The sequence below is a fragment of the Camarhynchus parvulus genome, chromosome 3, assembly GCF_901933205.1.
Source record: "Camarhynchus parvulus chromosome 3, STF_HiC, whole genome shotgun sequence".
NCBI classification, from domain to species: Eukaryota; Metazoa; Chordata; class Aves; order Passeriformes; family Thraupidae; genus Camarhynchus; species Camarhynchus parvulus.
Window position 1 is genome coordinate 55,030,411 of NC_044573.1, and position 16,492 is coordinate 55,046,902.

General features: G+C 39.2%; 1 protein-coding gene across 2 annotated transcripts in view; it reads right to left on the bottom strand.

Moving 5' to 3' along the window:
• Positions 1-1,207: 1,207 nt before the first annotated feature.
• ESR1 (estrogen receptor 1) overlaps positions 1,208-16,492 on the bottom strand; it is a 174,694-nt gene continuing 159,409 nt past the window's right edge. Inside the window, exons 7-9 of one of the 2 annotated variants that reach the window (XM_030945035.1) lie at positions 10,433-10,566; positions 3,880-4,063; positions 1,208-2,315 (exon numbers count right to left, since the gene is read on the bottom strand). In XM_030945035.1, the coding sequence (XP_030800895.1) occupies positions 2,081-2,315; positions 3,880-4,063; positions 10,433-10,566 (553 nt within the window). In that variant the 3' untranslated portion in view covers positions 1,208-2,080. The remainder of the gene's footprint in view (positions 2,316-3,879; positions 4,064-10,432; positions 10,567-16,492) is intronic. The other variant, XM_030945036.1, reaches the window with a different exon arrangement.

The window sequence follows — 16,492 nt, forward strand, 5'->3', positions numbered from 1 at the left end:
ACACAAAAAGACAAAATCTTCAGCATATTCAGAAAAAAATCACACCATAATATGCATCAAGAAAAGGCCTATGAACTTACGGTGATTGCTTCACATGTTTAGGCTTGCAGTTTTCAAGGAATCTTCTCAAACATTGGTAGCATGTAGCTTTAGGCTTTCAAACTGCTCATATCCTCAGATATGTACATTAAACTATTATAGACACCATTATGTACATTCATTTAAGAATTAAATTCTTGACTTGAAGCACAAAACCTGTCCTATGCCTTGCTGCCTTCACAACTGCTGTGAAACTTGATCTCACTGCACACAGACTCTGCCTGTGTGACAGGGAGCATAATTAGACATAGGCACTCCTGTATGGCATTACTTGCACTGTTTCCTATATTGAGTTTCTACAGGATATTCCAATCAACATAAAGGTTTCAACTACAGTAAAAACATCCCCAAACCATTTCACTAGCACTGTTGCCACCTGCTGTGGAGCAGCCTACACATGTGCTAGGAAACAGCCTCATTGGTAGGGCGGTTTCTTCCAACCAGCTGTTGGAATAGTCCCTGGTCTGTGCTAACTCCCAGTCTGCACCTGTCAGTCAGAAGTGCAGACAGCACAGGCAAAGTTTATCATTACATTAGTAAAATAACCCTGGCATATGTAGTAATCTCATTCCAGTACCCAGCAAAGTTCCCTGACATTTAATTTTCTAGCATAGAGCCAGTCAAACAGCAGCACCAACTCCTACTTTGGATAGTATATCATGTGGAGTTCATCAGTCTTTTTCACGTCTTATTGAAACTCTTGATGTCAGTGGACCTTTTGTATAGTTACAGTTGGTCTGAATAATCAACTGATCCTTATGAATATCCTTAGGAGCTACAGACATGCATGGAGAAAGATTCATCTTTCTGGACATGCAGTCTCAAAGTCTACACCATGTGTGAGGCTCATTGCCCAGTGTTGGTGTCACAGGTGAGCTGGCTCTTAACAGTGATTTTGAAGCATGCCATAACAAGAGCCAAAGAATGCCAAGGCAAGGAAAAACCTGCTGCTCTGACTGTGATACTAGCCCTCCCACACACAGTTAGACCACACTCTGCTGAGTGGGATGGGATCACCCCACCCTTCTGTGCCAGTCCGGCACTGACATCCTCACCCCCTTGCTTTGTAGCACAACAAAGCACAGGATAGGGGGAGGGATTTTTTGTAAATAGTGCTGGATCCTGCATGTGTGTGAAGACCTTTTTTAAAGACCTGATGATTTTTGTAATCATCTGGTCTGATTCAAGAGTAATTCTCTATGTTATCACTGTTTGCCATGTTGCCCTGGACTTACACTCTTGGGCAACAAAACTATTTAGCTTTCTAGGATCAGACAAAATAGCATGCATGCAAAGCAATTCATCTAGAGGATATGGTAAGAGTACCTAAAAGTTAGGTCAGAATGAGGTTGAAAGGGAGTTGTCTGGTGATGTAAGCCAGCGAGGTAAAATACTGCAATTCTCAGACAGCAGTTCCTTTATACTATAGGAAGAAGAGGCAGGAATCTAACTAGACTACCAAGGCAGTCTCTCACAGTTCTCTATGGCACACTAAAATGCCAGTCAACTTTCTCTTTACACTGCCCAAAAAGTCATCCATAATCTCTACCAAACTGCTTCAAAGTTTCAAGCAAGTAAAAGACTAAATGAGTTCAGGATTTTGGATGGATATTAACAAAGACCACCACTCATGAAGATACCAATATGCATGGGTGGTATGGTCTATCAATTTATAGTAAAATGAATGTATGCTTCAGATGAGGGCTTAGTTACCCAAATAACATGCAAAATTAAATTAAAATACTGCAAATTTTAAATCAAGTTAGCCAGACAATCCTTGCTGGCTATCCTTGGCAATGAAATGTCTTCCATTTAGGATAAGCAATCAATTTAGGCAAGCGCTTGACAAACACTCATATGGAAAATGCTGGTGTCTGTTGTCACTGGAGTGTTTTCAAAGGTGGCACTGCAGATGAAATGAAGCATGAGCTAGGTAGAACACTGCTGGGTTTCTCATACCACTGTATATGCTGACTTCTGTTTATATTGTATTCTGCATGTTCTCCTCTTCTTTGCTGCTTACATAGAAAGACTGCAAGGAATGAGATGAAGCTGATGCAGTTGTCAGCTGGCTTCTGTTCTCCTCCTCCACGGGTGCAGCACTCCTGGCTGCTGGGGCGTGCAGCCGGTGAGCGTCCAGCATCTCCAGCAAGAGATCGTAGAGTGGAACTACGTTCTTACACTTCATGTTGTACAGGTGCTCCATTCCTTTGTTGCTGCGGGTTGTGATGAAAAAGGTTATTTCCAAATATGCTATGGGATGTGGGAGGAAGCTACCAGCTAATAATATTTGTTGGGTTCATATAAATCCTGTCTTACACTAAACAAATTAGCTGTGCATTTGCTGTACACATCTGCTACAGGTAAGCAGACAGCAGCAGCTTCAAAGAATTTTGCAGACTGCTGTAGTCAAGAATGTAGCAGGCTGCTATACATCTAGAATTTCCTTAATGGTACAAATTATTTTTAGAGGGGTGGGAAAAAGGTTCATTAACACAAGAACAAAGAAACTCTATAAAATGACACAAGTGAAAAAAAACACATCCCCTGACTTTCCCTCAAAGATCTGTGTATCAGTTCAGGAGGTGAAATCTGCATGTTTCAGCTTTAGTAGCTATGATGTGGTGTTTAATTTAAATTTCATTAGCTGAAATGATGAAAATTAAAATCTGTGTAGCAACAGTTCCTGTGGCTTCATAATAATAAAATCTATAGCATATCTTCATAGAAATTTATCCTCATAACACCTCATCCACTGAGCAGTTACCTTAAAACATAATTTGGGAGAATCATTTGCTGCAATTACTAATAGTGTGTCAGGCAGCTCACCTCTGATTAGCAAAAGGAATGGTCCTCTAGACTGGAGTTTAGTATTTCTGCATTTATCCTCATCCATACAATTCACATAATAATCCTAAATCTCTTTTCTAAAGTGAATTGCAATCATGACACTTGTGAGAAGTGGCTGCATAGAAGTGAAAGTTTTATTAAATCTTATAGGAGACTAAAGTTTGTAGAGATAGGCTACTCCTACATTAATATTCTTAGTACTCTCCATACACCTGTGTCCAGGTCTGGGGTCCTCACTCTGTTAGAACAGGTTCAGAGCAAGGCCATGAAGGTGATCCAAGGGCTGGAGCACCTCTCCTATGATGAAAGGCTTAGAGAACTGGAGATGTTGTTGAACAACTGGAGTTGTTCAGCCTGGAGAAGAGAAGGCTCCTTACAAGCCTTCCAGTACCTGAAGGGCACCTAGAAGAGAGCTGGAGAGGGACTTTTTACAAAGGCATGTAGTGACAGGACAAGGCAGGATGGCTTCAAACGGAAAGAGGGCAGGTCTAGATTAGGTACTAGGAAGAAATTCTGTACTGAGAGTTGTGAGGCACTAGAAGAGGTTGTCCAGCAAATTGTGGGTCTCCCATCCCTGGAAATGTTCAAGGCCAGCTTGGACCGCGCTCTGAGCAACCTGGTCTAACTGGAAGGCGTCCCTGCCCATATCTGGAGGGTTGGAAGTAGATCATCTTTAAATTCCCTTCCAAACCAGGCGATTATGGGATACAAGACACACAAGATTAAAAGCAGATACTCCTTTTTATCAAACTCAGCACAATCAAACAAAAGGCAGAGGAAAAGACAACTAGAAGGGACAAATGGGGTAAATATTTGCATCCCTCACACAGTTTACCCTCCCATCCATGAAGGAGAAGCGTGCATGTGCATTTGTGATACCTCTCTTGCATGCGCCCAGTACAGAGATGCTGACTGTGTGCTTGCTCTCACCTCATGTGTCTGATGTGAGAGAGGATGAGGAGGAGCTGAGCCAGTCGTCTGTGTTGCTGCTGCAGAGAAAGACCTGACTTAGCCATTAAGTGGATCAGAGTATCTGTGATTTTGTCCAGGACACGGTGAATATAGTCTTTCTCTTCCAGAGATTTCAAGGTGCTGGAAAGAAAAGTGTACACACCTAGAGTAGGAGGCAGAAAGAAAAGAAACAAACCACAGACAAAAATTACTTTGATGGACTCAGAGTTGCCTAAGGTATGCCCTGTGCTGCCTCTTAAGCTGTGTTAAGCCACAAGATCTGACTGTGTGCCAGCTCTCTTGCTTGGCAGCCATGTCACTGCTCTGAAAGACACTGGAGCATGAATTTGGGCATTGTGGGAAAAGCAGGAGGAGGAAGACAATGCCACTTTCCTGCCTGGGTCTCACCAAGGTCTGTACCAGGTGCTGGGTGACACCTGCAGCTAGTCCTACCTGTGGGCTGTGCTCTTCTCCTGGTCTCATGGCTCTGAAACCTTGAGGAGATGCTGTTCCCCTTGAGATCTCTGCAATACTAACCAACCAACCCAAGGTTTCAGCAGCTTTTGCCATTTCCCCTGCTGTTTAATATTTGATTTTTAGCATTTTTTCTAGACAATTTAGAACTGAATAATCTTACCACAAAACATGCAAACAAAACCAGGGCTTGTTTATGGATGTTTGCCTCAACGAAATTCTCCCAACCAAGCAAAAGCCTTGAAAGTGTACTCCTTCACCTGCAAAGTTGACTCTGTTTAAAAAACAGTGTCCAAATCAGGTTGTGCAAATTTAGCTGTCTTGAATAGCTTACTGCTCAAAGTGAGCAGCCTGAAGGTTTGGACCAGATAAAAATTTTTCCAGAAGACAAAACACCTTAAAACTCCCTCTCCAACAGCCCCTCTGCATCACCTACAAGAGTCTCCAATCCAGGCATAAGAGCTTTTGCTGCAAGTAAATCTTGGGAGCATGAAGCACATCAGCTTTCAAAATGGAAAAGTCTAAACTATTTTGGGCTGTTTTATCTTGATTTTTTTCTGGACAACAACACACATCCAACGTCAATCAGGTCACAACAACACTGCGCTGCCAAAAGAGAGCTGTTGCATTCAGCATCATTTTTTAACTCTTTGGGACTGAACCAATAACTCTAACACAGGTCATATTGCCATAATCCGGTCCTGAGGCACCAGGGGTTTAAGATGTACATACAGGAATACAATCAAACTGGCTGCATCATAGAGTGTTCATTGTCCTGTGTCTATAACAGACTTGACAAATCCTGTGCTTTGGCCCTTCTGCATCAGCTTACAGAGCCAAGAAGAGATCTGGATTTTGTCCTTGGGAAAAAATGGTTTCTGGAATAATTTTTTGGGTTTTTTTTCTTTAAAGCATCGTATATAGCAGAATATGGAATGCAGTTAGTGCTATTAAGAATAAAAGTCATACAGACACTAGCATGCACGCACAGACAGGCATATATGTTATAGCTTGTCAGATATATATGATACAGCTTGGTTTTATTGTTTGTAGCCTTGGGGCTGCCACTGGATGTGAAGATACTTTGCTGTGCATCTGAGCAGTCAGGGAGCTGAGATTTTTTTAACATCTTGGCCTCCCTCATCTCCTCACATCATCTGGGTACTTCGAGGACCTGACACCTAGAACTACTGTAACCTGCAAGAAGTTTTTATGATTTTTTTTCTTCTCTGCTAAAAAGAAATGTAAATGTTTGTGAATGTGAGTGTCTCTGGGAAAGAGTAAGCAAGAAAACTATTTTAAAAGGATAACTCCAACATAGTTCAACTGCTGAAAATTATCAGTCAGGGTTCTTAATTTGGTAATAGGTGTTGCTTCAAATTTGATATAGATAGATAGTACAGTGGCCTCTTTTCTCACATGGCTTTTCATAGCTATTATTATTATTATTTTTACTGAAATCCATAAACAGAAACTGGTCCTTGAGCTTTTCTCAGCTGAATCTTTCTCAGCTGACTCTGAACACCCTCACATATGCCTATTGACAATACAAGGCTTGATAGCTTAACATATACCTGTAGGGGCAAGATTCTAAAATATCACTGGCAGAGCACAATCCACTAGAAGGAAATATTAATCTCATAAATGCACAGTGCCTCCAGAGGAGTTTACTTCAGCCACAGGAAACTATTGTGCTCTTGCAGCAATACCCCATAGCTTCATATTACTGACACTAGTAAAATAAAAGAATTTTTGGGAGGAATTTTTTCTCACCTAGGTCTAGTCTAGAAGCTATTAAAAACTGTAAATCAAAAAAGCACTCCCCAATAACAGTAGAGAATTCAGGCAACTGCCAGTCAATAACTGCCAAGGAAAATTATGTTCAGTTTTCCTTTCTACAGCCTCACAGTGATTGCTCCTGCCCCAGGCCATTGACCAGAGATTGCCCCAAAAAAAAATGCTGGCTATCACATACTCATACACATGTAAGCAGAGCTTTCAAATGAGGGTGCAGAAAATTGCCTTAGCAAAGTGAAATTTAACAGTCTCCAAGGCCTTTCCAAGCCTAAATTCAATAGCTACCAGGTAGATTTCCAGCTCTTTCTGTAAGTCAGTGTTGTAAAACCTAACAGGCACAAGAACAGAGAAAGCACCACCCCACAAGCAAGCAAAGCCTGTTGGTTCATGCCCATAACGCATACCAGAACAGGATCCCTCGGGGGCTGCAGTGCTACCATGCCAGCCCTTGGCATACACTGATAGAATTATATATCTCTCACCATATATAATTATATATTCATTGCATGTTACTGTAGAAGAGAATGTCCTCAAAATCTTTTCTGTCACAATAAACCCCAGTTTAAAGTATTTTTTTACATTTAGAGTTCAGGCTCACAGAACAACACCCAATTGCTCTGTAGTATTCCACTACACCCAATTGCTCTGAAGCTGCAGCAAGACAGGCTGAAGTATGAGGAAATTCATCTCTGTACCATGCACTCCTGGAATCATCCAGCCCGCAAAATAAAGAAATAAATAAGCACAATTTATCAGGAACTGAAAAACATCAGGAGAAAAGAATCACAAGCAGTCACGTGGAACAATTGTATCAGGAGGTCTCCTGTGTTCATCAAATCAGCAAAATCTTTCCAGCTCTGTGGACTAACCAGCTAACTAATTAGGTAAATCAGCTGCTAAGGCAGATGTGACCTACATCTTCATGTCCAAAATGAAAGCCTGTTGCTTTGCCACATAGCACCATTCCTCTTCTCTGATACACTCAAAAGTAAAACATCTGGCATCATGTTGCCCTTTCATGATTCTAATACTTATTTTCCAATGTTAAGTAATAGCTGAATGTGGTTTTCAAAAACACTACTTTGCTTTTTAGTCAAAAGATTTATTCCTGCAGCTTTAGAGGGGGACCTTTAGGTTTGCTATATAGATGGACACAATTATGTCCTTGTTGTTACAGACATGTTGTCACCTTAAAATCTCAGGAAAAATGTGGAAGCATCTACCTTGGTTTACAAGCAAAACCTTCCATCCTTTCTACATGAACTGAGCAAATCTAAAAAAAAAAAAAATTAAAAAAAATTTGTGTTTTGTCCAAAACCACATGGAAAAGGAGTGTAAAGATATTAAACAGCCTTGCAAGATGTTGCAAAATCAGAAAGGTCCAACAAAAGCAATAAACAACACTACTTCATGTGAAGAGACTTCCAGATGTCCAAGGACTTAATAAAGAAATATTTGTGTACACTCACTGAATTAAATCCATATAAAGATTTAGAATGCAAATGTGGACTGCTTTTACACATGAGATGTGCATAATCAGTCCTATTTGTTTAATTAATCCACTTGTTTAAACCATTTTGAGATCTGCTAGTTTAATCACATGCATATATAATGCAGACAGCATAATAAGCCAAAAATTCATTGTGTGTTTATCTGCTGTTTCTTTAGTAGAAGATTTGTGAATATTTACATATGTACTCACAGAAAGAAACCAGGTTAGGGTAGATTTGGAGGTCATCTAGTTCATCCTCTTGCTCAAATAGTGGTAACTTCAGAGTTAGAACAAGCTGCCCAGAGCTTTGTCCTGAGTTCTGATTATTTGCAAGGATTGAGATCCTACATCTTTCTGGCTAACCTGTTCCAGTGCTAAACTTCTCACTGGGTAGATTTTTTGTTCTGTTTAACTGGTCAGGATCTCCCTCACTGTGGTTTGTCTCCATTGCAGATTGTCCTTTCCTCTTGCACCTCTGAGAAGGGTCTGGCCCTGACTCCAGCTGTTCATCAGCTGTCTGAGTGCTGCAGTAAGACCCTCCTTTACCTTCTCTTTCCTTGGATTAACCAACTCAGCTATCTCACAAATGCTTCAGAGCATACAATGTTTCATATCTGTCCAACACTTTATGTAAGGAGGTTGGCTACATTCTGTAAAGTAAAGCATCTCCAGAAGACATTTTAGATGATCTATGCCAAACACTTACACAACTCTTACACATACCCCAATTTACGCTACTATCTCTGTATTGCAGTCAAATGCCTCTTAATTTGAGCATCTCGAGAGTCTGACAGTCAGAAACTTGTATCCACATTCCCACTGTCTAGTTATGAAATTAGTTTGTTGTAGGAATACAAATACTGAAATGCACCTTTATGCATAAAGATAATGGCATTCAATATAGACATATATTCTGTGGCCATACATACATTCAGTTTACAGTGGTCCCCTCTCTCTTATGTGCAGAAGGAAATGTGCATCTGATTATCACTGACTTCACTTGCTATATATATATATATATATATATATATATGCTTTTTAAAATTTTTTTTCCTTTTTTTAAGTTTTTCCTTAGGGGAATCTTGTAACGAAAAAATGCCATTAACACAGTGAGATGTGCTTATGAAGGATAGCTGGTGATGCCTGGCAGGGCTTTGTTGGAATAAAATATTTTGTTTTATGAATCAACACTAAATACAACATAGGCACAAAATTTCTCAAGAGCGTGACTTAAATTCTTCATGTTCAAGACATGAACATCTAATTTCTTTTATTCAAACTTTCACTTCCATTTTTTCTAACTGAAATTCAAAAGTTTTATAAATCAATTACATATTCTAGATTTATTTAAGAACTTTAAATATATTAGCTTTGAATATATTAGCTAAAATTCTGGAGGAGCATTACTTTCCAGGAAGAATATTTAACTCTAGGAAATATTCTGTTATAATTACCAGGGCAATAAAAGGAAAATAAAATGTCAAAGAGTAATAAGAATTGTCTTATCCTGGCAATTAAGATAAGACAATAGCCCTTCATTCCTAATATGCCACTTGCTTTCCTAAAATGTTACTTTTTGGCAATTAGTTACAACCACAACAAAACCTGAACCACATTCATATCTCATAGAACATACATAAAGCATTTTGTATTAGATTGTATAAATACATAATTTTGCTTGGACTTCTCTGTTGAGGAGACAACATCCAAGCTTCCATAAAGAAAAGTGCCTGATCACTAAAGCAACATCTGCTGTGTTTACAGTTAGCCTTTGATGTCAATATCCTACATTTCTTTTTCCTGCAATTTGGGCAAGTGATTTGTTAGACAACTGGATAAAACGAAAACAGAGCTCTCCACATCTGTTTTCTCTAGAGGGTGGTACCACCCACAAGTTCAAAGGCAACAGGGATAACTTTACAAGTAGGTAAATCCTCAGCATTGGGAACTCTGGCATCTTTAGTCACCAGGTAAGAGCTAACCAGGGAATTTTCTCTAAATTTTTTTAGTTTGGTGCCTACATTATTATATTAGAGGTCTATCATTTCTATGAGAATACCATGGGTCTCATTTCTGCATATAAAAACAAATTTTCTGGAGTGGTTTTTTTCATTTCAAACCGAAAAGAGTCCTCTGGTGTGCAACAGAAGTTTTCTGTCACAAGTTTGAAGTTAAATTTGCTTTTTCAATCATTTAATGTAAAATTCAAATCATCATAACCTTACACTTCTTATCTAGTCCTCTATTTTTGAATTGTACCTCAGGATGAGATTTACAGCCAAAAACTATAAAGGAAGTGGAAAGTGATTACTTCAGTTTTAGATGCCTATAATATAATATAAACTAAACCATGATAAATTCAATCACATTTTTGCCCTTATTTTCTTTTATTTTGCCATCACTTGAGCACTGCAGTTAAGCATTGCCTTTGGGTGACATGTGTGGGGTTCCAGCTACTTCAGTGTCTTGTAAGCAGAGTTTTAAGACCTGCCAACATCTAGTTCAAAGTACTCCTCTGACCACTCTCCACATCAGCTGCACACAATGTGTCATCTACTCACTGCATCCATTTACTAGGTCTTATCTACATCACCAGACAGATTTGACTGCGCCCACTGCTGCCTGGAGGTCCTGCCTGCATCTGTGTTGAAAACCCCTTTCCATTGCTGCTGTCTCAAACTGAAAATGCCATTAAGGACAGCAAGCAGTGTTCAACCACATGCAGAAGCAGCCACAATTACCCAAGTGACAGCAAAGCACACAACTTACCAGAATTGAGCAGGATGATGGACTTAAGGCACACGAATTCCTCCCCTTGAAGGTTCATCATGCGAAACCGAGCAGCAGTAGCCAGCAGCATGTCAAAAATTTCCACCATGCCCTCTACACATTTCCCTTGATTCCTGTGTGAATACCATCAATGGGGAGACATTCAGTTTTAACCCGATGGTACCATGAGTTTTTCATCCCCTTGGACCAATACCCTCCAATTTGATTTCATCAGCTCATGAGCAAGTGTGTGACTTCCTACTCTGTGCACATTTGATACATGTGTGATTACAAAAGCATTGTTCCAAGAAAAATAAATAAACTATTAAGTACAGTATTTAAAAAAAAAAATCAGTTTCAGGAACTCATCACATTACTGTGGTGGAACACTTTAAATTGACTCAACCAAATCTTTATATTTGAGGAAAAGACTTGTTTAAAACTACATTTTGATTTGTATGTATGTGTTCTGCTTTTGTTACTTTGCTTCCTCTTTATTTTCTTTTTTCTCTTTAACTGAAAAGGTCCCAATTCTTTACATTTCTCCCTCCCTAACCATTTGCACTTGTTTCTAGCTGCCTGAGCAACCTTTAATGTTCCAACACACTTCTCTCGATGTTCAATATCAACATAATCCCTCCTTAAAGAACAAGTGTATTCATGAGCTCAGGAAGGACCTAAGAGGCCAAAATCATGCCTGTTTGACTGATTAAAACTATCAGTTCACTCCACATATCGAGTAACTTTTTACACTGCAGCATAAAACAAAGCTGAAGTTTGGAACATCTCGAAGTGTTCATTAGTAATGGCAATTAACCATCTCCTTCTGCTCACAGTACAAGGCATTCCCACTCACTAATTTTCATCTTGCCCACTCAACCTGCAGCTGAAGAATTAATGCAGATTGTGATTATTTTTTGTGAAAATTTAGTCTGCAGATCTTTTGGTCATTTCCATTTCTACCTTTTACAAGAACTACCTACTTTTACTTCTATTAGGCCTTCTTGAGTGAAATTTTAATATATAAGACTTAATGAGTGATCTGATCTGCTATTTAGAAATATAATACTTTTTAGATATGGCTTTTATCAACAAAATTAAGAAGATCAGTGCTACAGGAAAATGCAAAAGAAATTTCAAATGAACAGACTATGATTTATAACATGAAAAAGATTGAGCATGCCCTAATTTCATTGCCACAAGAAACCTACAAGCATAGAGATGCCTGCCTCAGGTCTTAACACAGATGCGCTATTGAGAACCTGTCGCTGATGTCTGAACCCACACCAGAGCCTCAGAAAAAGAATACATCTTTCCCCCTGACTGCAGACTGAGAAACCTCTTTGCACTCTCCAAGGCATCAGGACAAGTTTCAATGCTTCTGATACAATATATTTGCCCACAACTATAGAAAGATTAATTTCCACTCTATAGAGTTTAACACAGAGGACTAGAATCCTTTAATAGTTTTGCATAAACTTTAAAAATGCCCCCCAAAAAGTTTGTTTAAGAATTTAGTATTTCAGGATTTTGCAGAAAGAAAAAGCTTCTGTGGATCAAAAAAATGACCCATATTAAAAAAAAAAAAACCCAAACGTTTTCATGTCTGACTGAGATATTTGTTTGGTTCCTAGAATCCACAAAACTACTGCAGCCAGCATTCAAAACTTTTCAAAATATTACACAGTCTGAACAAATTGCAAAATTTGCATGTCTACCATCAGAGGAAAAAAAAAGAAACAGGAAGTTATTTGTAAAATCAAACTATTTAACATGCCTTATGGTGCCTCCTGAGACAGACATTTTGATAGCAAGTAAGAGTTATTTCCAACCTCCTAGAAAAATAGTTCATTAGACTGTAGTTTACATAATCAATATTCCAATCATGATTCTCTTGCTGACAAGTATGACCTCTGGACAAAAACCCCTAATCTAGCAACACATATTCCATGTGCTTAAACCAACATGTGTGCCTCTTTCCCATCAATTGAACTTGCATGATAGAGGATTAATAAAAATTACGTAAATTTAAGAGATTTTAAATTGTTCCTAATCTCTTTTGTTTTGCTATCTGCTGTGTGTTTGAAAGACCAGGCTATCCCATAAAGGAAAAAAAAAAGAGTACCTCTTTAGGTAATGTACTTTAGGTGAAGTTATACACCCAGCCTTACGTATTCATGAGTGCATGAAATGGCCTAGAAATTTCTGCCTTATTTTCAGAGGTAGGAAGCAGATCCAACTCTATTAACATCAATGGGAACTGCAGGAGCTAAGTATCTTTGCTTTGCTATATAGGGTTCTATTAAATTTTTTATTATTATTTAGGCTACAACAATTATTTTATTTGTCAATCAACAAGAAACTATCTGGAACTGGAATCTCCAGTTCTCCTGAATTGCCCTCTAACTTTCTAACAGAAGCTGATAAGACCATCACATCTTCACCGTTATGTGTTCAGTTGATAGAGAGGCCTATCTGGGAAAGCCTAGAGAACTTTCCTGAAGGACAAATTAGCAATAGATTTAACAATTATCTTTATCCTAGCATCTTGCTGTTGTCTTTGTGTACTCTCATCTTACTGAAGAGAAGACAACAAAAGCTTGTTTACTGCACAGCATCACAGTGTATTCTCAGAAGAATCATTTAAATTTGGCTGTTGGGGAATGTTTAGGAAAGTTAAATCATTTGAATTAAATGTCTTAAGTGGCTGCATAAAAGTACTATGTGTATTAACTTTAGTAGGTCTATAGAATCACAGCACCATCCAGGCCAGACGGCAATTCAGAATGACTCCAGTCCAGCCTCCCACTCAAAGTGGGGTCAGCTCACTCAAGGCTTTATGCAATGCTGGTCTTGAAAATCTCCAAGGATGGAGACTGCACAACCTCTCTCAGCTTAATTACTTTCATCATCATGCTTTTCTCCCTCCCCTGTATCCAGCCAAAACCTCCTCTGCTTCAATTTAGTACTCCCATTTTTCAATCTCCCATCAGGCATTTTAATAAAGAGCCTTGACAACCTCCTTGTAGACTGTAGGTTATTCAGACTTAAAAGCCCTTTCTCCTCCAGGCAGAACAAATCCACTTCTTCCAGCCACAAGGCATAGGGTCTGGCCTTGGTGGCTCTCCACTATGTTTACTGAAGTTTATTAATATATTTCCTGTAATAACTGGATTTGATATTCCAGATAATGAGTGCCACATAAAAGGAGGATAATGGCTTCCCTCCCTCTAATGCCTACGCTGCCAGTGATAGTGGTATCAGTACCAGGGCTATTCCTTTGTATGTAGGAATAAGAATCTAAATTTTATTTCAGTCTTGGGAAAAACCTAGACAGCAGGAATGCCTTTAACAGAAACACAAGATCAAGTAAAAAATTAATAATGAAGGGTGCTTGGGTGAAGGGAACAGGGATTCAAGGACTCAATGGATGTTCTCATCAAACTTTTCATTCAAAGGGAAATGCTAAAGACAGACGCACCACCAAAACAAAGTCTGACTGTGTTTGTAATCTCTCTGTCTTCTTTTACCATGGTACTTCATTTGATGAAAAGGGACTGCCAAGAACAGATGGGATGCACAAGGCTAGGACAGGGAATATCAGCTTCAGAAGTGGACTTGGTAACTTGGTGATGAAGCCTCTAAACGTGGTTTGGATGTGTTCCTAAGCCTAAAGGTAGATTAGGAAACAGGGGAGAGGAAAGCTGCAAGGATAACATTCACATTCCCAGTTAGAAAGGAGGGCATCCACAATTCAACTCAAATGCCCATGCTCTGACACAGGAGAACAGTAAGTCTGTACACAGACTTCCAAACAAGAGAGGATCTTTATATACATTAATGTATTCTATATAAACTAGTTCTATTAATAGACATTGGTAGAAGCTTTCTACTCCTATGTGAAGCAATGCGCTAAAACAGCTTAAGGAGGTGGGATGTCAGGAAAGCCCCATCTGCAAGGATTTAAGACCAAATCAAGAACATCTACTTGGATGCCTTAAATACTGCCAGACAGGTATTATAGGGCTACTTAACTAACAGTGAATTCCACCTTTTCTCAATGCTGTGCTTTATCAGTCATTAAAAGATGAGAAAATTGTTATCAGCAGAGAAATTTTACTTCAGACCATCCTGCATTTAACCAGTAACACCAACAGACTGTGGAAAAGATTAGGGGAAAAGTAAGCAGGAAAAAAATTAAAATCTGAAAAAAAATTAACCCCAAAACTCTAGAACAAAACAACAATCTGAAAAGAACAGGAGTCAAAGAGAAAAGCAGAAACTACTAAGTGTAAATCACAGTGTCACATGAAAGTACTGCTGATAACGAGAAATGCTTATTGTTCTGTCAGTATCCAGGGGATTAGATACCATTTTGCTTTGGAAAAAATGTTGTTTTGATCACAGCAATCTAGCTTGCACTTTCACACAAATCAACCAATAACTGGTAGGTGGTCATGAAGGTGTGAGCTACAGAAAGGGACAAATTAATTATATGCAGGTCTTGTTCTACAGTTCTGTTTTGTTGTTTTCCATGTGGTTTTTGGTTTGGGGATTAGGGGATTTTTTAATTGACTTGTTCATAAGCCTTCAGAGGTAGCAACATCTTTTGCTCATCCCATTTCTCCCTGAATACTGGTTTTCAATTAACACACCCTGGGGAACTAACAGACTACAGTCAATGGCTGGTATTACAGCCTGCTCTTCCAGAGCATGCTGTTAAGAGCCCATTGTTTCTTATTCAATAGTAGCTTAAGAACAAAGATTTGGGTCAATTGCTGGCTAAAACATATTAAAAATTTATAAAATTAGTCCAATATTTAAAAGTCATCATTGAAAAATAATTGCAATAAATATGAAGTAGCACATTTATCAATAAAAAGGAGAAAAAATATATCTATTTTGAAGTTATTTTCACCTAGAGTTAGTCACAGATTACCACAGCTGCTGATGTTGCTTGAATTGTCTGGTAATAATCTAGTTCAGTGGCCCTGCTCAGGCCTATATATTGCTGGGTTTTCAGTACCTCCAAGGACTGAGATTCCAAAACCTCTTGCCCTGCCACTGAGAAGAATCTTCCACTGCCTTCTTTACTTCCTTCCCCATCAGATATTTATCAGACCTTAGCCTTCTCAGATTCTCCTTGTTATGACAGTTGTTCCAGTCCACTCTTTGCGGCCCATCACTGGCCTCAGTCCAGTAAGTACATGTCTGTCTCATGTAGGGTAACTCAGAACTGGACACAGCACTCCAGAACTGCCACAGCATGTCTGAGCAGTGAGAGAGCATCACCTACCTCCAGATGCTGCTAAAGCTTTTCCTAAGGCAGTCTGGGAGGGCAGTCTGCTGGCTCAGAGGGCACCTAGTTGTGCTGAATTCTCAGAAAGTTTATGGAGTTTCCCCCACCATGGTGTCCTTGAGGCAATTCTGTATTTATCTGAATGCACATACTTAGAGAGGTTTCCTACTAATAGGTTTTGTTATTATGTCTTTCCTGTCCACATCATCCTGGTTTAAAGCTCCTTCACCATGTTGGCCAGTCTGTGGAAATCATGATTTTGCCCCACTTTATGGTATGCATCTCATCTCTATCCTTGATCCTCACAGCAGGTTCCATGATAAGGAAGTTAAATCCATGCCATTGATACCAGCTATGCAACCATGCAGGCCCTGCAGGATCTGCCCATTCTGCCTCAAGCCCTTTCTCCTCAGCAGCTCCCATGGAATGGACCACCTGGGCTCTCACGTGTTTGACACTTGCCCTCAGAGCCAGGTGGCCAACCAAGGGTCTTTCCTGACTTTATGACCAGAGATCATCCAGTTAGGCAAATAGGGTAAGAGCAGTACTCTGCACATCTGAGCAGTGGTTAATCAGGTCTGAAACACAGAGACACTTAGCTACTAAGTACCTTTAAAAGATTTTTCTCTTCATAAAATATAATGTGAAATGGGTCTACAAATATGCCAGGTAGGAAAAAATCCCAAAAATGCTGCTATGACAGTTCTAAGAAAACTAATTATTCTTTGGTCACATTTAAGACATTTAGATTAGAAAATTAT